At 45.5% G+C, this 26,649-nt stretch overlaps 1 protein-coding gene across 1 annotated transcript in view; it reads left to right on the top strand.

Annotated features, from left to right (window-relative positions):
* LOC121579249 (dapper 1-like) overlaps positions 1-12,123 on the top strand; it is a 46,853-nt gene extending 34,730 nt beyond the window's left edge. The window contains exons 3-4 of the mRNA XM_041893688.2: positions 545-673; positions 9,542-12,123. Coding sequence (XP_041749622.1) covers positions 545-673; positions 9,542-11,241 — 1,829 coding nt within the window. The 3' untranslated portion in view covers positions 11,242-12,123. The remainder of the gene's footprint in view (positions 1-544; positions 674-9,541) is intronic.
* The last annotated feature ends 14,526 nt before the right edge of the window (positions 12,124-26,649 follow it).

Here is a 26,649-nt window from a genome sequence, read left to right as displayed (position 1 = left end):
ACCCAATGACTGAGGAAACAACCATCCACAGGAAATACAGACTGTTGCACTTGCATACCAGTACTCCCAAAGGTCATTTGGCTGAGACGTGAGTGGTATTGGTCCTGTGTGGCTCAGTTGGTAAGAGCATCAAACCAAATTGTATTTGTCACATGCGCCGAATACAACAGGTGTAAACCTTACCGTGAAATGCTTACTTACAAGCCCTTAACCAACAATGCAGTTTTAAGAAAAATAAGAGTTAAGAAAATATTTACTAAATAAACAAAATGTAAAAAATTTAAGACAAACAATAAAATAACAATAATGAGGCTCTATACAGGGGGTATGGTAATAATGCTAAGGTTTTGTTGGTTCATGTCCCGCATGGATCAAAAATACACATACGAAAAATGGATGCATTCACTGTACTGTAAGTCGCTTTGGATCAAATCGATTCTTGCTGGGGCCACCAATATGAAAATGTATGCACTCACTGTTGTAAGTCACTTAGGATAAAAGCGTCTGCTAAATGGTTAATGGTATATAGTAAATGTGTTTACAGGTTTCTATGAGCTGAGTGAGGTCCTTTCTCCTGTGGGTCTCTCTGATTCCACTGGGTTTGGAGTGCTCTCATCCAGCGCTACCCGAGCCATCCACATGGCCTACACTAACAACAGGCCCAAATCAGCCGGTGAGTGACCACACACACACAGTTGTACATTCTCACATGCACGAACACACACGTGTCATACAAATGCAGTACAGTCAATGTAGCCTACACACATAAAGTGCATTCTGAAAGTTTTCAGACCCCTTGACTTTTTCCACATTTTGTTACGTTACAGCCTTATTCTAAAATGGATGATATAAAATAAAATCTTCATCAATATACACACAATACCCCATAATGACAAAGTGAAAACAGGTTTTTAGAAATATTTGCAAATGTATAAAAATAAAAAACAGAATTATTTACATAAATATTCAGACACTTTGTTATGAGACTTGAAATAGAGCTCAGATGCATCCTGTTTCGATTCATCATCCTTGAGATATTTCTACAACTTGATTGGAGTCCACCTGTGGTAAATTCAATTGATTGGATAAGATTTGGAAAGGCACACACCTGTCTATATAAGGTCCCACAGTTGACAGTGCATGTCAGAGCAAAAAAACAAGCTTTGAGGTTGAAGGAATTGTCCGTACAGCTCTGAGACAGAATTGTGTCGAGGCACAGATCTGGGGAAGGGTAACCAAAAACATTCTGCAACATTGAAGGTCCCCAAGAACACAGTGGCCTCCACCATTCTTAAATAGAGCTTGCCGCCCGGCCAAACTGAGCAATCGGGGAAGAAGGGCCTTGGTCAGGAAGGTGATCAAGAACCCGTTGGTCACTCTGACAGTGCTTTTGAGTTCCTCTGTGGAGATGGGAGAACCTTCCAGAAGGACAACCATCTCTGCAGCACTCCACCAATCAGGCCTTTATGGTAGAGTGGCCAGATGGAAGCCCCTCCTCAGTAAAAGGCAGATGTAAGCCCGCTTGGAGTTTGCCAAAAGGCACCTAAAGACTCTCAGACCATGAGAAACAAGATTCTCTAGTCTGATGAAACCAAGATTGAACACTTTGTCCTGAATGACAAGCGTCACGTCTGGAGGAAACCTGGCACCATCCCTACGATGAAGCATTTTGGTGGCAGCATCATGCTGTGGGGATGTTTTTCAGCGGCAGGGACTGGGAGACTAGTCAGGATCAAGGGAAAGAGGAATGGATCAAAGTAAAGAGATCCTTGATGAAAACCTGCTCCAGAGCTCTCAGGACCTCCGACTGGGGTGAAGGTTCACCTTCCAAAAGGACAACGACCCTAAGCACACAGCCAAGACAACGCAGGAGTGGCTTCGGGACAAGTCTTTTGAATGTCCTTGAGTGGCCCAGCCAGAGCCCGGACTTGAACCCGATCAAACATCTCTGGAGATACCAGATAGCTGTGCAACAACGCTCCCCATCCAACCTGACAGAGCTTGAGAGGATCTGCAGAGAAGAATGGGAGAAACTCCCCAAATACAAGTGTGCCAAGATTGTAGCGTCATACCCAAGAACACTCGAGGCTGTAATCACTGCCAAAAGTGCTTCAACAAAGTACTGAGTAAAAGGTCTAATTACTTAAGTAAATATGATATTTCAGTTTTGTATTTTTAATACATTTTAAAAAATTCGGAATACCTGTTTTTGCTTGATTTTCCCTTATGAAAAATTTATCAACCCTTACAAAAATGTCCATTAATTATAATCCACATAATAATTCACATTTCCTGTTGCTGCAGGATTATTTTCCTGCTCTAGCAAACTGGCTCAAGTTAAGATCCTACATTAATTAGTCACAGCTGCTCAGGAAATGCATTTATCCAATATAAAGCAATACCCATTTATACTCTTGGGTATCTGTTTTACCAGGTCAGACTACGTGCCTACTTAAATGTACTGTATATTAGTCCACATAGACAGTGCAAGATGCCAACAATGAAGCCGACAGTGATGCCAACAAGTCCCCCACAGAACAGCCGCCAACAGAAGCACATTAGAGTCAGACGCCATCAGACTCAGTTGTCGCTCCCAAATAGCCCCAACCATAACGACTTCTAGACGCGCGGCAAAACAAACACAAACCCATTTCTTTCCAATTGCATTAAGGTGAAGGAAATATACTAATGGGTTATTTTTTATTTGAGTTCCTCGCCGTAAATGGCTTCCAGCTATTAGATTAGGAAGATGTGCTCTTTAAAATGTAAAATGTTTTATTTGTATAGGATTGTATTGTGCTTTTAGTTTTTTCTTGAGCGGCTGGTTGGGGGCCAGAACATAATTACAAATAATTTGCAAATTGACCGCAAGAGTCGCAAACAGATATAATATTTGACTAAAACAAAATCATTTCAAACCTTGCTTACATTTGTATATGATCCCATGTCCCTCTATTATGCATGGGAATACTTGGTAACAGATTTCCAAAATTAAAATCACTTGGAGCTGATTTCGAAATGTTCCTCAATGCTAGAAGGTGGGGCCTGAGTGAAAAAGCTTGGGAACCCCTGGTAAGAGAGCGGACTGCCTGTGCCCAGTGACATATATAAATGAGGGTACTGGATGTGCTGGTGGAGGGGTGAAAGGAGAGACTGGTTGTTCATGTTTTGATGTGTAACTGCATCAGTGGACTGTCCTGTGGTGATTATGCAGGGGCCTAGATTATAGTCATGGGATTAAGACAAGGCTGCTCTGTACAGAGAGCGAAAAAGACCCACTGTACCATGTTAGAGACACACACACACTTACAGACTCTCTCTCACACACACACACACAGATAGACTCTCACGTTAACACTCACACACACTCTCTAATGTAATGGCGCCGGAGGGGATGGCTGCCGTTTTATGGACTCTTAACCAACCGTGCTATTTTGTGTGTTTTTTCGCATTGTTTGTAACTTATTTTGTAGTCTAATGACCGAAAAGAGCTTCTGGACATCAGAACAGCGATCACTCACCTTGAACTGGAGAAATAATTTTTCTTTAATGAGTCAGACAAGAGGGATTTGCTCCAGACACCCGACAGGGCCCTCATCCCCGTCATTCGCAGTAGAAAGAAAAGGCGATATCGCGGAAGGAGATCGGGGTGCCTGGTAAGTAGCCGGCAACGAGTGGCTAATTGATAATAAAGTGGACGAACTACAAGCACGTATATCCTACCAACGGGACATTAAAAACTGTAATATCTTATGTTTCACAGAGTCGTGGCTGAACGAAGACATTAATAACATACAGCTGGCGGGTTATAAACTGTATGGGCAGGATAGAACAGCAGTCTCTGGTAAAACAAGGGGTGGCGGTCTACAATGGTTTGCGAAAGTATTCACCCCCCTTGGCATTTTTCTTATTTTGTTGCCTTACAACCTAGAATTAAAATGGATTTTTTTGGGGGTTTGTATCATTTGATTTACACAACATGCCTAACACTTTGAAGATGCAAAATATTTTTTGGGGTGAAACGAACAAGAAATAAGACAAAAAAACAAAACTTGAGCGTGCATAACTATTCATCCTCCCAAAGTCAATACTTTGTAGAGCCACCTTTTGCAGCAATTACAGTTGCAAGTCTCTTGGGGTATGTCTCTATAAGCTTGGCACATCTAGCCACTGAGATTTTTGCCCATTCTTCAAGGCAAAACTGCTCCAGCTTCTTCTAGTTGGATGGGTCCCACTGGTGTACAGCAATCTTTAAGTCATACCACAGATTCTCAATTGGATTGAGGTCTGGGCTTTGACTAGGCCATTCCAAGACATTTAAATTATTCCCCTTAAACCACTTGAGTGTTGCTTTAGAAATATGCTTAGGGTCATTGTCCTGCTGGAAGGTGAACCTCCGTCCCAGTCTCAAATCTCTGGAAGACTGAAACAGGTTTCCCTCAAGAATTTCCCTGTATTTAGCGCCATCCATCATTCCTTCAATTCTGACCAGTTTCCCAGTCCCTGCCGAAGAAAAACATCCCCACAGCATGATGCTGCCACCACCATGCTTCACTGTGGGGATGGTGTTCTCGGGGTGATGAGAGGTGTTGGGTTTGCGCCAGACATAGCGTTTTCCTTGATGGCCAGAAAGCTCAATTTTAGTCTCATCTGACCAGAGTACCTTCTTCCGTAAGTTTGGGGAGTCTCCCACATGGCTTTTGGCGAACACCAAACGTGTTTGCTTATTTTTTTCTTTAAGCAATGGCTTTTTTCTGGCCACTCTTCCGTAAAGCCCAGCTCTGTGGAGTGTACGGCTTAAAGTGGTCCTATGGACAGATACTCTCCGCTGTGTAGCTTTGCAGCTCTTTCAGGGTTATCTTTGGTCTCTTTGTTGCATCTCTGATTAATGCCCTCCTTGCCTGGTCCGTGAGTTTTGGTGGGCAGACCTCTCTTGGCAGGTTTGTTGTGGTGCCATATTCTTACCATTTTTTAATAATGGATTTAATGGTGCTCCGTGGGATATTCAACGTTTCTGATATTTTTTTATAACCCAACCCTGATCTGTACTTCTCCACAACTTTGTCCCTGACCTGTTTGGAGAGCTCCTTGGTCTTCATGGTGCCGCTTGCTTGGTGGTGCCCCTTGCTTAGTGGTGTTGCAAACTCTGGGGCATTTCAGAACAGGTGTTTGATCATGTGACACTTAGATTGCACACAGGTGGACGTTATTTAACTAATTATGTGACTTCTGAAGGTAATTGGTTGCACCAGATCTTATTTAGGGGCTTCATATGCATGCACCACTTTTCCGTTATTTCTTTCTTTGCATTTTTTGAAACAAGGTATATTTTTCATTTCACTACACCAATTTGGACTATTTTGTGTATGTCCATTACATGAAATCCAAATAAAAATCCATTTAAATTACAGGTTGTAATGCATCAAAATATGAAGACGCCAAGGGGGATGAATACTTTTGCACGATATCTAAGTATCAAGGTTTTGCTCGCCTGAGGTAGAGTATCTCATGATAAGATGTAGACCACACTATCTACCAAGAGAGTTTTCATCTATATTCTTCGTAGCTGTCTATTTACCACCACAAACCGATGCTGGCACTAAGACCACACTCAATGAACTGTATACGGCCATAAGCAAACAGGAAGACGTTCATCCAGAGGTGGCGCTCCTAGTGGCCGGGGAGTTTAATGCAGGAAAACTTCAATCCATTTGACCTAATTTCTACCAGCATGTTAAATGTGCAACCAGAGGGGAAGAAACTCTAGACCACCTTTACTCCACACACAAAGCTCTCCCTCGCCCTCCATTTGGCAAATCTGTCCATAATTCTATCCTCCTGATTCCTGCAAGCAAAAACTAAAGCAGGAAGCACCAGTGACTCGGTCAATAAAAAAGTGGTCAGATGAAGCAGAAGCTACAGGACTGTTTTGCTAGCACAGACTGGAATATGTTCCGGGATTCTTCCGATGGCATTGAGGAGTACACCACATCAGTCACTGGCTTCATCAATAAGTGCATCGATGACGTCGTCCCCACAGTGACTGTACGTACATACCCCAACCAGAAGCCATAGATTACAGGCAACATCCGCACTGAGCTAAAGGGTAGAGCTGCCGCTTTCAAGGAGCGGGACTCTAACCCGGAAGCTTATAAGAAATCCCGCTATGCCCTCCGACGAACCATCAAACAGGCAAAGCGTCAATACAGGACTAAGATCGAATCGTGCTACACCGTTTCCGACGCTCGTCGGATGTTGCAGGGCTTGCAAACTATTACAGACTACAAAGGGAAGCACAGCCGCGAGCTGCCCAGTGACACGAGCCTACCAGATGAGCTAAATTACTTCTATGCTCGCTTCGAGGCAAGTAACACTGAAACATGCATGAGAGCATCAGCTGTTCCGGACGACTGTGTGATCACGCTCTCCGTAGCCGATGTGAGTAAGACCTTTAAACAGGTCAACATTCACAAGGCCGCAGGGCCAGACGGATTATCAGGACGTGTACTCCGAGCATGCGCTGACCAACTGGCAAGTTTCTTCACTGATATTTTCAACATGTCCCTGACTGAGTCTGTAATACCAACATGTTTCAAGCAGACCACCATAGTCCCTGTGCCCAAGAACACTAAGGTAACCTGCCTAAATTTCTACCGACCCGTAGCACTCATGTCTGTAGCCATGAAGTGCTTTGAAAGGCTGGTCATGGCTCACATCAACACCATTATCCCAGAAACCCTAGACCCACTCCAATTTGCATACCGCCCCAACAGATCCACAGATGATGCAATCTCTATTGCGCTCCACACTGCCCTTTCACACCTGGACAAAAGGAACACCTATGTGAGAATGCTATTCATTGACTACAGCTCAGCGTTCAATACCATAGTGCCCTCAAAGCTCATCACTAAGCTAAGGACCCTGGGACTAAACACCTCCCTCTGCAACTGGATCCTGGACTTCCTGACGTGCCTCCCCAGGTGGAAAGGGTAGGTAACAACACATCTGCCACGCTGATCCTCAACACGGGGGCCCCTCAGGGGTGCGTGCTTAGTCCCCTCCTGTACACCCTGTTCAACCATGACTGCATGGCCAGGCACGACTCCAACACCATCATTAAGTTTGCCAATGTCACAACAGTCCGACTGATCACCGACAACGACGAGACAGCCCATAGGGAGGAGGTCAGAGACCTGGCCATGTGGTGCCAGGACAACAACCTCTCCCTCAACGTGATCAAGACAAAGGAGATGATTGTGGACTACAGGAAAAAGGACCGAGCACGCCCCCATTCTCATCGACGTTGCTGTAGTGGAGCAGGTTGAGAGCTTCAAGTTCCTTGGTGTCCACATCACCAACAAACTAACATGGTCCAAGCACACTAAGACAGTCATGAAGAGGGCACGACAAAACCTATTCCCCCTCAGGAGACTGAAAAGATTTGGCTGCACCATCTAGAGCATCCTGACTGGTTTCATCACTGCCACGGCCTCCTACTGCAAGGCACTACAGAGAGTAGTGCGTTCGGCCCAGTACATCACTGGGGCCAAGGTTTTGCCATCCAGGACCTCTATACCAGGCGGTGTCAGAGGAAGGCCCTAAAAATTGTCAAAGACTCCAGCCACCCTAGTCATAGTATGTTCTCTCTGCTACCCCACGGCAAGCGGTACCAGAGTGCCAAGTCTAGGTCCAAGAGGCTTCTAAACAGCTTCTACTCCCAAGCCATAAGACTCCTGAACATCTAATCAAATGGCTACCCGGACTATTTGCATTGCCTTGAATTCTAAATAAATCACAGACAGTGTCACCAGCAAAGCACCACCACACCATAACACCACCACCTCTATGCTTTACGGTGGGAACTACACATGCAGAGATCATCCGTTCACCCACACCGCGTCTCACAAAGACACGGTGGTTGGAACCAAAAATCTCAAATTTGGACTCCAGACCAAAGGACACATTTCCACGAGTCTAATGTACATTGCTTGTGTTTCTTGGCCCAAGCAAGTCTCTTCTTCTTCTGGATGTCCTTAAGTAGTAGTTTCTTTGGAGCAATTTGACCATGAAGGCCTGATTCACACAGTCTCCTCTGAACAGTTGATGTTGAGATGTGTCTGTTACTTGAACTCTGTGAAGCATTTATTTGGGCTGCAATTTCTGAGGCTGGTAACTCTAATGAACTTATCCTCTGCAGCAGAGGTAACTCTGGGTCTTCCTTTCCTGTGGCGGTCCTCATGAGAGCCAGTTTCATCATAGCGCTTGATGGTTTTTGCAACTGCACTTGAAGAAACTTTCAAAGTTCTTGATGTTCCGTATGTTCCGTATGTCTTAAAGTAATGATGGTCTGTCGTTTCTCTTTGCTTATTTGAGCTGTTCTTGCCATAATATGGACTTAGCCCTATTTGGTAAAATACTATCTTCTGTATCCCCCCTACCTTGTCACAACACAACTAATTGGCTCAAATGCATTAAGAAAGAAAGAAATTCCACAAATTAACTTTTAAGAAGGCACACTTGTTAATTGAAATTCCAGGTGTACCTCATGAAGCTGGTTGAGAGAATGCCAATAGTGTGCAAAGCTGTCATTAAGGCAAAGGGTGGCTATTTGAAGAATCACAAATATAAAATATATTTTGATTTGTTTAACACTTTTTTGGTTACTACATGATTCCATATGTGATTCATATTTAATTTTATTCTACAATATAGAAAAAGTAGTGCACTATGTAGGGAATAGGGTGCCTTTTGGAATAGAGCCTGTGTTGTGTCTGTAACCGCCTGGACACAATAAACAGTGTCTGGTGTTTCTGCAGCTGTATATTGGACTCACAGCTAGGGCTACGTCCCTGGTGTATGTTTGCTCATTCACATGAGTGGGTTTGTATACCTACTTCCCACAACGTACTCCTTTTCAAGGATAGTTTGTCAGCAATGCCTCACAATGCTGTAAGTGCTACTCCAGGCAAGTGGCTAGTGATTAGAGATGGCATTTCTTCAGAAGCGCCCATTTGAGCAGTGGTCTAATTTCATCTGGGATAAAGTCTCAGTTGTGGATATAAACATTTGTTTACCTGCAGGGTTACAATAACATTTTTGAGGGTTTAGGTGGGTCAGGAGTCAGGGCACAAAATGGGGGAACCACTCTCTTAGGCCAAGACCAAATGAGCAAAAAACTATTGGTTGAGATGAGTGGGAGCGTGGTTACCCCATTTTGTGTCCTGACACACTCCAACATCCATTAGTCTGTTGGTCCCTCGAGTATACGGCATATTGCAGTTTCACTTTAAATGTGTAGCTATAGCACTTTGATTTAATTGTATTGGGTATTTTCTGGGTTTTCATGTTTTTTTGCCGTCTTTTTAAGCACATGACCAAATGAATTTCCCCCGGTGGGATAAGAAAGTTGATCTGAATGACAAAATCTCACTGTAGATGCAGCATTAGCCTATATCTGTGGGGTCTCTTGCCACTGTCTAAAAATCTAGGAGTCTCCTCTGCTTTGTCTGATTATAACCGTGTTATTGGTTCTGTTTTCCAGGGGAATTCTTCGTGGCGAATCGGGACGGACAGCCAGAATCCGGGTCCTGCCCCACAGTCCCCCGCTCCTTCTCGGCCCCCTACCCCTCCCTGGAAGGCATCGCCGAGGGGGCCGGTGAGGGGGAAGACGAGGCCTGGCCCTGGGACCCCAGCGAGGGGCCAGGAGGAGTGCAGGATGTGGGGGGAGAGCCCGTGGAGGGGGAGCCCACGGAAGAGGACTATCGCCAGGCCCAGCGTGTTGAGACATATATCCTGGGCCTGATCCAGCGGCGCGCCCTGCCCCCTCGACCCTGCAAGCCCCGCACCGCCATCACTGTGGCCCGCCAGAGCAGCCTCTGCCGCAAGGAGCCCCAGCCTCCACCAGCCGCTGCCTCCATCCCTGAGCACCACCCTCACCACCACCACCACCACCACCACCACCAAGCCACTGGTCCCCCTCCCTCTGAGGGTCCCCCTCCTTCCTGGGCCTGCCACAGCCTGGACCAGGAGCCGTACGCGAGCATTGCCTTGCTCCCTGAGGACCCCCCTCTCCACCACCATCACCACCACCCTCACCCTCACTACCCCCAACACAGGCCCAAACAGCCCCCCCTGGCCAACACCCGCTCTGCTTCCCTGGACTACCCCTGCAGTGTAGCTCCATCCCAGGACCCAAGCAGCAACGAACCCGACTCACCCCATCACTTCCACCACGGCTACCTGGCCCCTCCCCTGCCCCGCTCGCCTCCCTCGCCTGACGAGCAGCTGGTCAACGCCCAGTACATCCCCGCCCAACCTCTCCGGGCCCCCACTGCCAGGGCCTCCGCACACTCCCACTCCCACAGGGGGGCCCTTGGGGGCACCAAACCCAGCCGGGGCACCTATTCTCCAGAGAGGGGTTCCCAACAACAGCTGGCCCCACAGCAGCTGCAGCAAGCCAAGTCTAAGGCCGCCCCCAAGAAGTGTCGCTTTAGCGAGGAGAAGGAGAAGGAGAGGGAGAAGGAGAGAGAGAAAGACAGGGAGAGAGAGAAGGAGAAAGACAGGGAGAGAGAGCGGGAGCGGCCAGGAGGCTCCAAGAAGCCTGGAAGACGAGCCTGCAGGTCCCAGTCTGAGAACAGCCTCAATGGGCAACGGGGCGTCCCTGAACGCAAGTACAACACAGTGGAGAGAGACGGGGGAGGATCAGGGTCAGGGAGCGGCCGCGGTAGCCAGTCCAAGGGGAAGAGGCCCCAGCCGGGCAGTGCAGGCTACCGCCGCTGGCGCTCCACTCTTGAGCTCAGCCAGGACGAAGCTGAGCAGCCTCCACCGGCTGACCAGGGCTCCAGGCGCACTCGCAAACCCTGGCCGCCTCCCCCACCTTATGCCTACGTTAACCCCCACCCCCATCATCACTCCCATCTGGAGTACCTGGACAGGGAGCACGCACCCCTGTGTCGGCCCGAGGAGCGCTATCCCCACCCGGGGCAAGGCGAGTCCGAGTCGAGCCTGAGTGAAGCCGACTCGCCGGCCTCCAGCTCGCTGTCAAGCGACTCAGATGAGAGCGGGGGTCTGGTGTGGCCCCAACAGCTCCCCCCTCAGCTCTCCTCCCCCCCGTTGGCCCCCGCTCCGGCAGGGGCCCCCCTGCAGCCCAAAGCCTTCATCAAGATCAAGGCCTCACACGCGCTCAAGAAGAAGATCCTGCGCTTCCGCACGGGCTCCCTCAAAGTCATGACCACCGTTTAGAGTGCCACACAAGACCCGTGTTTAGCAGTTGGTGGTTAAGACAATTTAGTGTCTCTCTCTATATGCATCTGGTTTCCTTTGAGGAGAACCGCTGTCTGTTTTGAAGAGTAGCATGTACAGAAGACAGCAAATTTAACTCACTGCACTGCCTAACTGGACATACATACATAGACTCTTTGGCTTTCATTGCATCCTTCACAGGCCTCAGACAGATCTGCCATAAACCCTCCTGAACAAGCAAACAGAGCTGAGCCTGAGCTCTAAACTATGATCCCAGATCTGTGCAGCTTTTGGCTGTTGCCTGAGCCCAGCCACGCGGGTTCTGAGACTAGATAATATGCTATGTGGCTTGAGTTGGGACTAGTGGTTATTTGGGTGGCTAAAGTAGACATAAGACTGGGACCCAGAGACTAAGCACCCCCCATCCCCCTTCTAAAAAGACCTTACCCCCCTATCATCCCCCTTTCCCTCCCCCTGACAGAGAGTACTGTGAGCATGATATGTCCCCTGTCATGTGACCTGTGACTCAGCATCAACGTGTCTGTAGTCTAGGTTGCGTTCCAGGCAGACTACATTGCAGACATTGCATTGCATAAACCAATGGATACACGCCACGTCATTAACTGCATAGCGCAGTCGGGTATCAGACTGCTAAAATCATATCATGTGGTTAGCTGATATGTTAAACACCTATCTTGGTGTGAGATCTGGTGTTGTCAGATCTGGCAGGTGTATGCAATGTAGCCTGGAACGCTGCCCTCCTCTGCACATGCCCACCTGTGTGGTGTGATGTACACACTCCTGTATTTATGAATGTAGTCTGTAAATAAAATTTGCTGGGACCATGGAACCTTTAGGGACCACAGAAGTCTTGTCTCTCGACCACCGGCACTCAATGTGTGTTTCATTGGGCGGAGAGAGAGTGAAAGTGAGAGACTGAAAGTGAGAGAGTGTGGGTGTGTTTGCCTCTAGCTCGTTAAAGCTCTCAAGCTGTGGTGCAGGATTAGTGTTGTTTGTGTTCCATCCTGATTCGCACCAAGGTTTACCACGAAAAAGACCGTGCATGGGCTGTGTCTGAAAACATTACTAGCCGTCAAATCCTTGCTTCCTCTGTTCTTGTTTACTCAACTCCTCACCTCCCCCTCTAAGCTCATTGGAGGAGAAGGTCCAAGGGGAGGGATCTTGGGTACTCTGTTCCAATGCCCTTTGAGAGGGAGGAGAGGAATGGTGTAAACAAGGACATAGAAAGCAAGGATTTGTCAGCTAGTAATGTTTTCAGACACATCCATGGATGGGCTCTTTCTAAAAAATGCTTTCTTCAATTCCTTGCTTCCTCTTTCCTCGCCTCCTTGGACCTTCTCTTCCAATGCATTTTGAGAGGGAGGTGAGGAGAGCGGATGCTAGGGGAGAAAAAGAAACCCAAGATGGACATCCATTTCAGAGCAAGGATGAAGCTATGACGTGATGAAAGACAATCTTGCAATAATAGGTACCGATAACATTATTCATTTTAAGAGAGATACATGATACACATTTTCCTTCTGACAATTCAAACCACATGTGGCATATCTGACATTGTAGCCAGTCCAGTTGCTCGATCTCATAGAGATAAAATGTAAACTACAGTGGTTGAGTCCCAAATGGCACCCTATTCCCTACATAGTGTTCTACTTTTTACCAGAGCCCTATGGGCCCTTGTCAAAAGTAGTGCACTATAAAGGGAATAGGATGCAATTTGGAACATTAACAGTATCTGCTGTGCTGGGTGGTACCAGTGGAGCCAAACACGCTAATAACATTTCACTGAGGTAGGTGGTAGAAAACACACAGGTAGAGAAACACACACACACACACACACACACTTTTAGCAGTGAAAAGCCTGGTGCTGCAGGGGATGTAAGTGTTAAGTGAAAGAAAAGAGGCAGGGGGGGGTAAAGAGGGGGGTAAAGGAGGGTAGGTGACAGGGTGGAAGGAGGGAAAGCGGGGTAGATGGACATGGAAAAGCAGAGGGAGAGCAGCGCGACAGCAGGGGAGGGGCTGGTTTCTGGGTTAGAGATGGTATCTTGTTTTGTTGTTGTTGTCATGCAGGTCTAGTCTGGCGTGTCACCAACACAGCTGCGGGCTGCAGGCCAGAAGACAGGAATTCACATAAACACTTAATCAGTTTCTTCCCCTGGAGAACTAACAAGATCATTAGCCCCAGATGTAGCGGAGCAACTTCCTACAAACACAGGCATACACACACACACATACACACATGCTCGAGCAAACACACAGACACACACTCTGGCACTAGCATACACATTCACAGGCACTGCCATAGGCACACACACAGGCATACACACGCGCAGACACATACACATACACCGAGTGGGAAAGAAGGGCAGGAAAGCTTCATCAGGTAAAATGCTGAGACCTTTGACCTTTCCTTCCATTGCCACATTCTGGTACGCACATGCACATGTCTTAGTGCAGCTGTAGAACACAGCGCTATTGAGTAACTGAACAGGGAGTGTGTGAGGCTGGGGGAAGAGAAGAGGACATGGATTTCTGGGATATGGGTTGGGCATTCTGAACAGGGAGTGTGTGAGGCTAGGGGAAGAGAAGAGGACATGGATTTCTGGGATATGGGTTGGGCATTCTGAACAGGGAGTGTGTGAGGCTAGGGGAAGAGAAGAGGACATGGATTTCTGGGATATGGGTTGGGCATTCTGAACAGGGAGTGTGTGAGGCTGGGGGAAGAGAAGAGGACATGGATTTCTGGGATATGGGTTGGGCATTCTGAACAGGGAGTGTGTGAGGCTGGGGGAAGAGAAGAGGACATGGATTTCTGGGATATGGGTTGGGCATTCTGAACAGGGAGTGTGTGAGGCTGGGGGAAGAGAAGAGGACATGGATTTCTGGGATATGGGTTGGGAATTATGACACTGTTCCAGCTGTGTCAGTCCTCTGTTCTGCTGCAACAGGAACAGAAAAGAGAGGGCAGGAGAGGAGAGGAAGGCTCAAGAAAAGAAGATGGGCGATTGAGAGAAACTAGCTGAAACTAATGAGCCCCCTTACCCTAACCAGTCCTGCTAGAAATAGAGAGGGAGGAGAGATGGAGGGAGAGAGACAGAGAGAGAGAAAGACGGAGAGAAAGAGGGAGAGAGAGAAAGAGGGAGAGAGACGGAGAGAAAGAGGGAGCGAGACGGAGAGAAAGAGGGAGAACTCAGGCAAAATAAATAACTCTCTGTAGCCTCCCGCTCTCTTCACTCGTTCACTGTCTTGCTCTCAGTCGTTTCCCCACCCACCACCCCCTCTCTTTCTCTCCCTCCCTCCCTATACCTCTCTCCCTCCCTCCCTCCCTCCATCTGGATATGGTTAGAGAAGCATGCTCCCTTCAGGGCCAGGAACCAGGGCTATTTCCTGAGAATCAGGGATACAGGAGAGGAGGGGGCCAGTCAGCCAGCACCGGGCCAGAAGAGGAAACCGAAACACAGAAAGAGAAATGGAGGGAGGGAAAAAAGAAAGGAGAGTCAAACTGAGCTGAATGGAGGCCTGGCCGGCGCCACATCTGGGTTTGATTTGAGGGAGGGCTGTGTGTGTGTGTGTGTGTGAGAGAGAGAGAGAGAGAGAGATTTATTTTTGGCACTTGGTTGGATTCAGAGTGATTGACCTATTTTCTCCTATTTTTCTCTAGTTATTTTTATTGCTGCCTTTATCTCCTCTCGCTCTGACTTTGATGAGTTTGTCCTGTTCTCAAGAGAAAAAGCAGCAGCAGTCTGAGCAGCCGTTCGCTCCTTTTCTCATTTTCACTCTGTGTCTCCTTTCTCTGCTCTCCCCTACTCCTCTCCCCTACACTCCTCTCCCCTACTCCTCTCCCCTACTCCTCTCACCTACTCCCCACCCCATACTCCTCTCCCCTACTCCTCTCACCTACTCCCCACCCCCTACTCCTCTCCCCTACTCTTCACCCCTGCTCTTCACCCCTACTCTTCACCCCTACCCTTCACATCTACTCCTCTCTCCTAATCCTCACCCCCTACTCCTCACCCCCTAATCCTCACCCCCGTACTCCCCTCCCCTCCAAATTCACACACATACTCACAAGGCAATTAGAAATGCCAGACGGGCTCATTTTTATAACTTGATCACTATTCATCTGAATAATTAGAGAGTGTTCTTCTTGACCATTGATGGCCTGATAAATCCTACCCCCACAAACCTATGTGAACTTTCCTCATCTAAATGTGATGAGTTTGTGGCATATTTCAGAGATAACCTACATTAGGCTGGGTATCAGTCAAGCAAGACCTGATGAGAAGTTAGTTGATGTGTGCCCTAGCCTACCACGCAAAGGCACCATGGATTCATTTTCCCTGGTTGGCACAGACATGCTCAGGAAAGTGATATCTGAACTAAACATTAGGAATGTGACCAAAATATATTTTTAGGATGAACATTGCCAAGGTGTGGTCGTTTCTCTCAGGCTGAAACAGAAAGCCATTGGTCAACTGCAAAACATACAGAATGCTGCAGCACGGGTACTGACCAAGACCAGACAGAGAGCACACATTACACAGGTTTTAAGGTCTCTGCACTGGCTGCCTGTGAGTTTTTTATAATTAATTTTAAGATTTTTCTATTGGTTTTTAAATCAATCCACGATTGTGCACTGCAATACAAGTCAGACATGCTTTCAAGTTATGTACCCAGTAGGTCCCTCAGGTCCTCTGGCACTGGCCTTTTAACAATCCCAAATCCTAGGACCAAGAGGCATGGAGAGGCATCCTTTAGTTATTATGCCCCCAGCCTCTGGAATAGCCTGCCAGAGAACCTGAAGGGGGCTAAAACTGTGGACAAATTTAAAAGAGATCTTAAAACACGTGTTTTTATCTTTGCTTTTCCTTAGGGGGCTATTTAGTTGTTCAGTTTGTCATTCTTTTGTTTTTGATCTTATGTTTGTTGTGTTGCAAATATTTCAGCTTTTAATTTCATAGTTTTTTTCCTGTAAAGCAGATTGCATTGCATTCCATGTCTGAAATGTGCTGTATAAATAAAGCTTGATTTGATTTGATATACACACACACACACACACCCTCAAACCCCCATTAATCATGCCTGCCCTTTCCATTTCCATAACCAAACATAAAGAGGGGCTCACACACAGGAGCTGTGTTGGGCCGCGGTTCTGCATGCCACAGTCTGGGAGCCCAACCAACAATGTTACAGGGAGAGGAGGGGGAGATGGGTGAGGGGAGAGGGGGGGAAATGGTGAGGGTATGAAGGAGGAGACAGGGTGAAAGTGGCTTGTTTGATGGGGAGGGGCAAGATCTGTTGTGGACAGACACCTCTGGAATAACTTATACCCCACCTCCCATGACAGACAACTCCCCCTAGGGTCCAGCCCTACAGCTGACCCCCAAACCCTCTTCCCTCCAGTCCAGGCGGAGGGACAGACAGAGAGGCAGACTGACTGACTGATGTAGGACAGAGCAGAAGGCAGAGCCCAGAGCAGCAGACACATAAAACAGAAACACTGGTGGTCCACGTCTGACACAAAACAGCCACTGTGACGCCAGGCCAGCGGTGCAGCACAGGGTTGTGTGTGTGTCTATGAACACAGTCCCACAATCAATGTGCATCTCACATTTCACACTGATTTACTCTAGATTTTCCTTGCATGTTAAGTGCAGGAAATTCGCCTTTAAGGGTACAGATACACCAAGAAATCTGCCTGCTGACAGATACTTAGCACAGTAGGAGGCAGTTCCTTCTCTTGCTGGAACAAAATATGTCCCTCCTGTGTATCGTCCTGGTACTGACGAACCAGCCTTTTGTACTTGTAGAATCACAATGCTCGTCAGTGGCCGAGAACTTGAGAGCAGGAACCTCCACGTGGGGGATCTGAAAAAAGTGACAAGAAAAATGAAGGAATTTGTTTTGACACTTTTTCTGGTGTAGTCCCTTTTTATTAGAATTGTTCTAAAAGCTGCATAATATGTCTTTTTTTCTAGCACAAGTCTTTACATCTTTTACATCTAGCTAAGATTTCTTTGTTAGGTTCAGTTTGATAATGTGCACCTGCTCATTAGTTAGCTAGCTAGCTAACGTTAGCTTGCTAACTAAGTCACAGTCACACACACATACAGTTGAAGTCGGAAGTTTACATACACTTAGGTTGGAGTCATTAAAACTAGTTTTTCAACCACTCCACAAATGTCTTGTTAACAAACTATAGTTTTGGCAAGTCGGTTAGGACATCTACTTTGTGCATGACACAAGTACATTTTCCAACAATTGTTTACAGACAGATTATTTCACTTATAATTCACTGTATCACAATTCCAGTGGGTCAGAAGTTTACATACACTAAGTTGACTGTGCCTTTAAACAGCTTGGAAAATTCCAGAAAATGATGTCAATTGGAGGTGTACCTGTGGATGTATTTCAAGGCCTACCTTCAAACTCAGTGCCTCTTTGCTTGACATCATGGGAAAATCAAAAGAAATCAGCCAATACCTCAGAAAAAAAATTGTAGACCTCCACAAGTCTGGTTCATCCTTGGGAGCAATTTCCAAATGCCTGAAGGTACTACGTTCATCTGTACAAACAATAGTACGCAAGTATAAACACCATCAGACCACGCAGCCGTCATACCGCTCAGGAAGGAGACACGTTCTGTCTCCTAGAGATGAACGTACTTTGGTGCGAAAAGTGCAAATCAATCCCAGAACAACAGCAAAGGACCTTGTGAAGATGCTGGAGGAAACAGGTACAAAAGTATCTATATCCACAGTAAAACGAGTCCTATATCGACATAACCTGAAAGGCCGCTCAGCAAGGAAGAAGCCACTGCTCCAAAACCGACATAAAAAAGCCAGACTACGGTTTGCAACTGCACATAGGGACAAAGATCGTACTTTTTGGAGAAATGTCCTCTGGTCTGATGAAACAAAAATAGAACTGTTTGGCCATAATGACCATCGTTGTTCGGAGGAAAAAGGGGGGAAGCTTGCATGCCGAAGAACACCATCCCAACCGTGAAGCACAGGGGTGGCAGCATCATGCTGTGGGGATGCTTTGCTGCAGGAGGGACTGGTGCACATCACAAAATAGATGGCATCATGAGGAAGGAAAATCATGTGGATATATTGAAGCAACATCTCAAGACATCAGTCAGGAAGTTAAAGCTTGTTTGCAAATGGGTCTTCTAAATGGACAATGACCCCAAGCATACTTCCAAATATGTGGCAAAATAGCTTAAGGACAACAAAGTCAAGGTATTGTAGTGGCCATCACAAAGTCCTGACCTCAATCCTATAGAAAATGTGTGGGCAGAACTGAAAAAGCGTGTGCGAGCAAGGAGGCCTACAAACCTGACTCAGTTACATCAGCTCTGTCAGGAGGAATGGGCCAAAATTCACCCAACTTATTGTGGGAAGCTTGTGGAAGGCTACCTGAAACGTTTGACCCAAGTTAAACAATTTAAAAGCAATGCTACCAAATACTAATTGAGTGTATGTAAACTCCTGACCTACTGGGAATGTGATGAAAGAAATAAAAGCTGAAATAAATCATTTTCTCTACTATTATTTTGACATTTCACATTCTTAAAATAAAGTGGGGATCCTAACTGACCTAGGGAATTTTTATTAGGATTAAATGTCAGGAATTGTGAAAAACTGAGTTTAAATGTATTTGGCTAAGGTTATGTAAACTTCCGACTTCAACTGTAATATGAAAGGAATGGGGTGGTAAGTGCAGCACAATGCACACAATACTAAATGCTTTACCAAGCTAGCTATCTGGCAAGATGATGAAGAAATCATGTATTTAATTTACTCTCCATTACCCCATACTACCAGTGTCAGTTCTGTTGCTAGCTAATGTTAGCTAAAAGGTTAGCATCACCATTTAGCGCAACATAGCTAGCTAGCTACTCCACCGACTCTCGACTGCTAACAGGCAGCTGCTTCATAAAAAAAGTAATCCATTGTGATTTAATTATAATGTTGCTAGATATCTAGTTGTGGCAATCTGGTTATTATCAACAAGGGCTTACTACAAATTCTAGCTAGCTTAACATACACTGTCTGGAACGCCGATCTCTCCACTTGGTTGTCAGTGGAGCCTCACTCCTTCCTGCTCTCTCTCTCTCTCTCTCTCTCTCTCTCTCTCTCTCTCTCTCTTTCTCTCCCAGAGGTTGCCTAATTATTTAATCTCCGTTGCCATGGAGTGCTTTTATATTTAGCCCGCTTCTGTTAGAGGGGCTTGTGGTTTCCTTGTCTGCGAGAATGTAAAGTTCAGAGGCGATGTGCTTTGCAGCTCTCTCTGCAGCATGGACAGCAGCTCTCACCCACCATTTAGACTCCTGTGACAGTGCAGTTGATCTGTGTTGTTTACAGTGTACACAGTATCAGCACAATGTCACACTGAGCCTACTGTGAAAGCAGCATTGTGAAACGTTGTGAAAGATGCCACAAAAATGCACTTCAGCATGAGGTCAAGTGAGATCCGGATCTCTGTCAGTAGTAGGCCTATTGTACAGGAGGTTGGTGGCACCTTAATTGGGGAGGACGGGCTCGTGGTCATGGCTTGAGTGGAATGGTATCAAATACATCAAACTCATGGTTTGATGTCATTTAATTTGCTCCGTTCCAGCCATTATTATGAGCCGTCCTCCCCTCAGCAGCCTCCACTGGGCCCTACTGCATGCTCTGACAACAGCTGACAACTGAGTTTTTGTTTTCTGACAACTGACAGATTTGTCTGACTTTTTCTATTTCTTTTTATTTAACCTTTATTTAACTAGGCAAGTCAATTAGGAACACGTTCTTATTTACAATGACAGCCTACCACATCAGAACAAGAGAGACACCACAACACTACATAAAGAGAGACTTAAGACAACAACACAGCATGGTAGCAACACAACATTACAACAACATGGCAGCAGCCAACATGGTACAAACATTGTTAGGCACAGACAACAACACAAAGGGCAAAAAGGTGGAGACCGCAATACATCACGCGGAGCAGCCACAACTTTCCTAATATGGATGTCGTACATGTAGTTGTTCCTTCAAGTTACGTTTATTCGACACTTAGTTTTTAAACGAGATGAGAGTTGGTTGATACTTTTTTATATGTGGAGGACCACTCGGGGTTAATATACGAGATGAGAGTTGGTTGATACTTTTTTATATGTGGAGGACCACTCGGGGTTAATATACGAGATGAGAGTTGGTTGATACTTTTTTATATGTGGAGGACCACTCGGGGTTAATATACGAGATGAGAGTTGGTTGATACTTTTTTATATGTGGAGGACCACTCGGGGTTAATATACGAGATGAGAGTTGGTTGATACTTTTTTATATGTGGAGGACCACTCGGGGTTAATATACGAGATGAGAGTTGGTTGATACTTTTTTACATGTTGAGAACCACTTGGGGTTAATATACGAGATGAGAGTTGGTTGATATTTTTTTTTACATGTGGAGGACCACTCTAAACATATGATTAAAGGGTTGTATTGCTACTCTTGCCCTATTAAAATGCCAATATGCAATTGTGCTCCTTTTGTGCCTCGCAACAGAGTTGTTTTGTTTCAGAAATAGACATCTGGGAGGTCTAGACTCAATCATTTGAGACATGCTTGAACCTTTGTAACCCACTGTTGCCTACAACTCCTGCTTTATAAATAATGCACGAGGATGCAGTTATCCCGTGCATCTTCAGTGTCATTTTAGTACCAAAATTCCAATGTTCTTTGTTCTAAAATGCCCTTATGCTCAAGTAGTGATTGTGTAACTGTAGCTTGATGGAAATTGCATTGACGTTATTGGGCGAGGGTTGGAGAGCAGAGTGGAGTTGACCTGCTGTTGTGCTGCCAACGTGAGGTCTGATAGTGTAACTGCACCGTTACAGCCTTGAAACACGAACACAGAAATATCTCATTTACTTACTTATTCACACCCCTGAGTGAATACTTTGTAGAAGCACCTTTGGCAGCGATTACAGCTGTGAGTCTTTCTGGGTAAGTTTTTAAGAGCTTTCCACACCTGGATTGTGGTTGTTGATCATTGCTATACAACTCTTTCCAGGTCTTTTCAACTCTAGTTTAGTCTCTTTGCAACTCTAGTTTAGATTTGGCCTTGTGTTTTAGGGTATTGTCCTGATGAAAGCAGTGGTTCATTTGTAAATTGGGAGGTGCCGGAACAAAAAGTGAGCGCGATAGGGGGGTGACCTGAGGAGTTCTGAGGTACCGGAACGCATAAAAAAAAAACTTTATAATAAAGTATTGCATGCATATCATCGCATTTGCGTAGTGGCATAGAGCAGTAGTGTAGAGGCACTTACAGAAGTTGCACACATGGGGAACATTTTTAGTAGCCTAAGGTCTAGGAAAAATGTGGCCTTTTATAAACGCATTTCATGCAATTCTATGTAATTTTACATGACTGGAGACTTTGGCAGAATCTTTTTTGATCCAGCACAAATGATCGAAAAGACAGGCTACTTTGACACTGACAAACTGAGAATCTGAGATCAATGAAAACAACCGTGTCTTGAATCCATCAATAGCCTAGGCCTAGGTGTGTGGAGACATATTGTAGGCTACAATATGAGGAGGATATTATAGTCCTAAAAAAGCTTTCCAGTTTCATTGACTCACACAATGATGCGCAGCTCACTCGCTGGTGATGGCCGATGCGCTAGTGCCAAAAGCCTCTCTCTCTCTCTCTTTTGTAAAACAATATTTGGAAGTACAGATCATTGTATGTGTCAGGTACAGAGATGAGGTACTCATTCAAAAATCATGTTCAACACTATTATTGTACACAGAGTGAGTCCATGCAACTTATAATTCAGGCTGTAACACAACCAAATGTGGAAAAGGTCAAGGGGTGTGAATACTTTCTGAAGGACAATTTTTTATTCTGCTGTTGTAGACAGCAAATTGACCGCAAGAAGCCCAAACAGATATAATATTAGACTAAAACATAATAATCTCAAACCTTGCTTATATTTGTATATGATCACATATATAGTATCTCTCTATTATGCATACATTGGAGCAGATTTCCCAAATTAAAATCACTTGGAGCTGATTTGCTGGTGTTTTTACAGTCTTTTATGTCCAACAATAAATAAATGAAATGATAATAAAATGAAAACGTTTATTTTTTAGGGGCTCAGAGAACTTGGGGGGCCAAATACAATTTCCTGCAGGCCTCCAGTTGGGGAACCCTGGTTTTAGCTCTAATCTTTTCCTTATGATTTCTATCAAAATAGATTGTTTGAGACACGCTCAACCTCATAAAAACCTGGAATTGGAGAATGCTTTGAGGATGCACAGTAGAGTAAAATAGGACACACACATCCTCCTCCAACTGATGAGCTCTCACGTCCTCATCAGTATGGAGCTCCAGGCTCTAGTGCACGTCTGTCTGTGTTCATTGGCTACTTCCTCTAGATTATGCAGTCAGTACAGTAATGCAATAGAAATGTGGAGGTAGGCAGGTAAACATTCCCCTGTGATACCATTGTGATACTGGACATCATTGTAATAATGTTACTGACACAGCCATTTATAAAGTTGTTGAGATAAATGTCATTGTTCTTAGATTGTTTTTATACTTTCATACCATTCTCTTTCTTTTATTTCTTTTATTATTCCCCATCATATTGCATATGATATTTTCTGAATAACTAATGGTCATAAAGATGTAAAAGCATGTGTCCAGAATAAGATTATCCTCAGATGAACTTGAGCCATTTTGCTTTCACTGATGTCAGTGGGACTCAGGGTTGGGGTCAGTTCTATTTCAATTCAGTCAATTCAGGAAGTAAACTGAAATGATGATTAAAACATTTTCTCATAGAGAAGCATTGAGGACAATTGTAATTGTAATTAGAAAATCTGTGCTTCCTGAATTGACAGGGAATTTACCCCAACCCTGGTGGGAGGTCAGGAAAAACATGAACCAGCTAACCAGCTCTATGAGGGAACATGGCTTGGAGGTAACACGTCACAGTCTTACACAAAGGCTTTGACACAAACGTCAAAAAGCTTTTCCCCTGTTGCTGGCTGCTGCTTGGAAACAATATATTTTTAAAAAATTGCAAAAGGAAGATATTTGAGTCGGCTTTGTGTGCAACTTTCTAACCCTTACCTACCCTTTTAGTAACATGGTTTTATTTCTTGAGACGTTCTCCATATGACAGCAACATGAGATCACACTGAGACGCACAGGAGAGGGTGAAATAAACATCCAGACGTCATCCAAATACTCCATGATCTGGATGGAAAACCACTCATCTACTCAGTCTATTGGTAGAGAGAAGCTATACAGTTATACCTGGATGGATTCACAGCATGTTAGAAACGCTTTTTGTATTTTTTCAGTGCTCTTGACTATGCCAGACCAGTATTCGAAAAGGAGGTGTTTATCTTTGATGAAATATTACACATCAATGCAGAGTTTTACTGAATGTGGGCCATTTGGGATTGTTCCAACTCATACTATTTGATGGTGCCTGGCCTGCAAAATATTCAAGAATCCTTGAAGGAATTTTAACCCAAGGAGAAAATGTACGAACACACCTGTGTTGCCACAATTACAAGATGTATGCATTCGTGATGAATCAAAATGATCTGGTGAATATTCATGATGAGCTATGTTCATTTATTTTCCTTTTTATGCCAGAGAGAAGTGCAACATCCTCATTTGAATGTCCCAATCAATGGCATGTGCTCACGAAAACGTACTTGTAGTATGGTAATAAAAAAGCTATCAAAATAGTAAAGTAGGCCTACACATTACTATGTAGCGTCGTTCAATTTACAAAATGGCTCCAAACAAATGGTTTCTACCTTTTAATTCTACTGTCCAGCTGCTTGTGTCTCAATAAAATCCGAACGTGTCTCTACAAGATTATCAACAGGGAGATGCAGGAGTAACTATGCAGGAGTAACTACACAATCAGCTTGTAGAACTGATGTACAACCAATTTGACAAAAGTGTTACACAACTGTTGTGGAGACACTACACACTGGTTGTGTAAAAAGATGTGCACACAAACTCTCTGTTTGATTGCAAAAATATAGGGTGTATCACAACCATTGTGTCAAATGTGCTGTATGTCAGGTGTACGACTTGAGTGTGTACAGGGCTTATTTGTTTCAGGTAGCGAATCATGTTGTGACCTCCATGACAGTGATAGAGGACACCACTGCTACAGTAACAGTCATAACAACAGCTTTGTTGGGTAGACGCCGGAGTCGCAAGCTGCTGGTTTGTAAATTTGGGTCGATAGTCTTTCATTGAATGCCATTATTTGGCGCGGGCAAGATGTTAATCAGAGTGGTGCAGCGGTCTAAGGCACTGCATCTCAGTGCTTGAGGCGTCACTACAGACACCCTGGTTCGATTCCAGGCTGTATCACAACCGGCCGTGATTGGGAGTCCCATAGGGCGGCGCACAATTGGCCCAGCGTCGTCCGGGTTTGGCCGGTGTAGGCCGTCATTGTAAATAAGAATCTGTTCTTAACTGACTTGCCTAGTTAAAAAATCTGAGTGAAAAATATTCCCTCTGAACAGCCCACTGCACTGTATATTAGTATTTCTCAGGTTGTGTCCTTCCCTTTGACCACGGCCCACAGGGCTCTGGTCAAAAGTGCACTATATAGGGAATAGGGTGACATTACGGAGGCAGCCCTAGCCACTTGCTTCTTTCCATGTTGTCACATAGCAACAGAGTTCAAATCAAATCAAATTTTATTTGTCACATACACGTGTTTAGCAGATGTTATTGCGGGTGTAGCGAAACGCTTGTGCTTCTAGCTCAGTGCAGTAATTTCTAACAAGTAATATCTAACAATTTCACAACATATACCCAATACACACACATCTAAGTAAGGAATGGAATTAAGAATATATACATATATGGACGAGCAATGACAGAGAGGTATGGACTAAGATACAGTAGAATATCATAGAATATAGTATATACATATGAGATGAGTAATGCAAGATATGTAAACATTATTAAAGTGACTAGTGTTCCATTTCTTATAGTGGCCAGTGATTTCAATAGGCAGCAGCAGCCTCTAATGTGCTAGTGATGGCTATTTAACAGTCTGATGGCCTTGAAATAGAAGCTGTTCTCTTGAACACAGTCTGAAAACTACATGTAGCTAACATCTTTGTATTTTTGTTCTATATACACATTTTAACTAGTTTCCCAAGAGGGGAGGCCCTAATGTTTCAATTAATATCATATGGCATTTTAAATATTTATTTTAATAGTAAACAATAATAAAAAACCCTTAAATGAGAAAAACCCATTCCAGCTATCTTGAAATATGCCATCTTATGTCACATAACATATCGGAGAGGTAAAATTCCATAGGCTGTGTGTCCGGATGATGTCAGAGAGAGTTCTGATGGTGATGTCAGAGAGAGTTCCGTAGTTTCGTCACTGTTTGTGCTCCACTCCTATTGGCTCATTTCCTCAGGCTTGGGCGGGGCAGTCTCGCGGAGGGGCGAAGGGGGAGGAGTCAGATGGGCGACATTGAGGGATTGAGCCATAATAGAACTCTTTCTTCTTCTGAGAGAGAGCGAGAGAGAGAGATGGTGAGTGGGTGGGTTGAGGGCAAGCATCCACTAGCGCTTGTGCTGATCTGAAAGAATTGGATAGGTACAAGCAATATGGTGGCAGCTCAACCTGCCGTTGTGCTTACACCTATCCAGGCCTCTCAGATCTACATGTGCCTAAGCCTAGGAGCTTTCCCTGAGTGGGCCTTCGTCCCTCTTAGTTTTATCTCTGGTTCTTACATTTTTTTTTTCTTACCCCTGTAGCACCACTATATCCTCCTGGTTGTCCCCACTGATGCAGCTCTCTGTCTGGGGGAGGCTCTGCTCATTGAAGAGGTCCTTCTCCTCCGCTCCCTGGGAGCAGCGCAGCTCCCCCATCTCGTTCGCCTCGTCAGTCTGCACCACGATGGAGGGCAGCCGCCCCCTGCGGTGAATAGGGTCCTCTGCAAACGACTCTGACTCTGTGGCCATGGGAGTCAGGGTGCATGGGAAAATCTGGGGGAGAGAGGGGTGGCAGGGTGAGAGAGGCAGGGGAGAGAGAGGCAGGGTGAGAGAGGCAGGGGAGAGAGAGGCAGGGAGAGAGGAGGCAGGGGGAGAGAGGCAGGAGAGAGGGGAGGCAGGGAGAGAGGGGTGGCAGGGAGAGCGAGGCAGGGAGCGAGAGGGGAGGCAGGGGGAGAGAGGGGAGGCAGGGGGGAGAGAGGCAGGGAGAGAGGGGAGGCAGGGGAGAGAGGGGATGCAGGGGGAGAGAGGCAGGGAGAGAGAGGGAGGCAGGAGAGAGGGGGAGGCAGTGAGAGAGGGAGGCAGGGGAGAGAGGCAGGGGTGA

Source organism: Coregonus clupeaformis, chromosome 13, assembly GCF_020615455.1.
Source record: "Coregonus clupeaformis isolate EN_2021a chromosome 13, ASM2061545v1, whole genome shotgun sequence".
Taxonomy (NCBI): domain Eukaryota; kingdom Metazoa; phylum Chordata; class Actinopteri; order Salmoniformes; family Salmonidae; genus Coregonus; species Coregonus clupeaformis.
The sequence above is the reverse complement of the archived record's forward strand: the minus strand, read 5'-3'. Positions and strand labels throughout refer to the sequence as shown.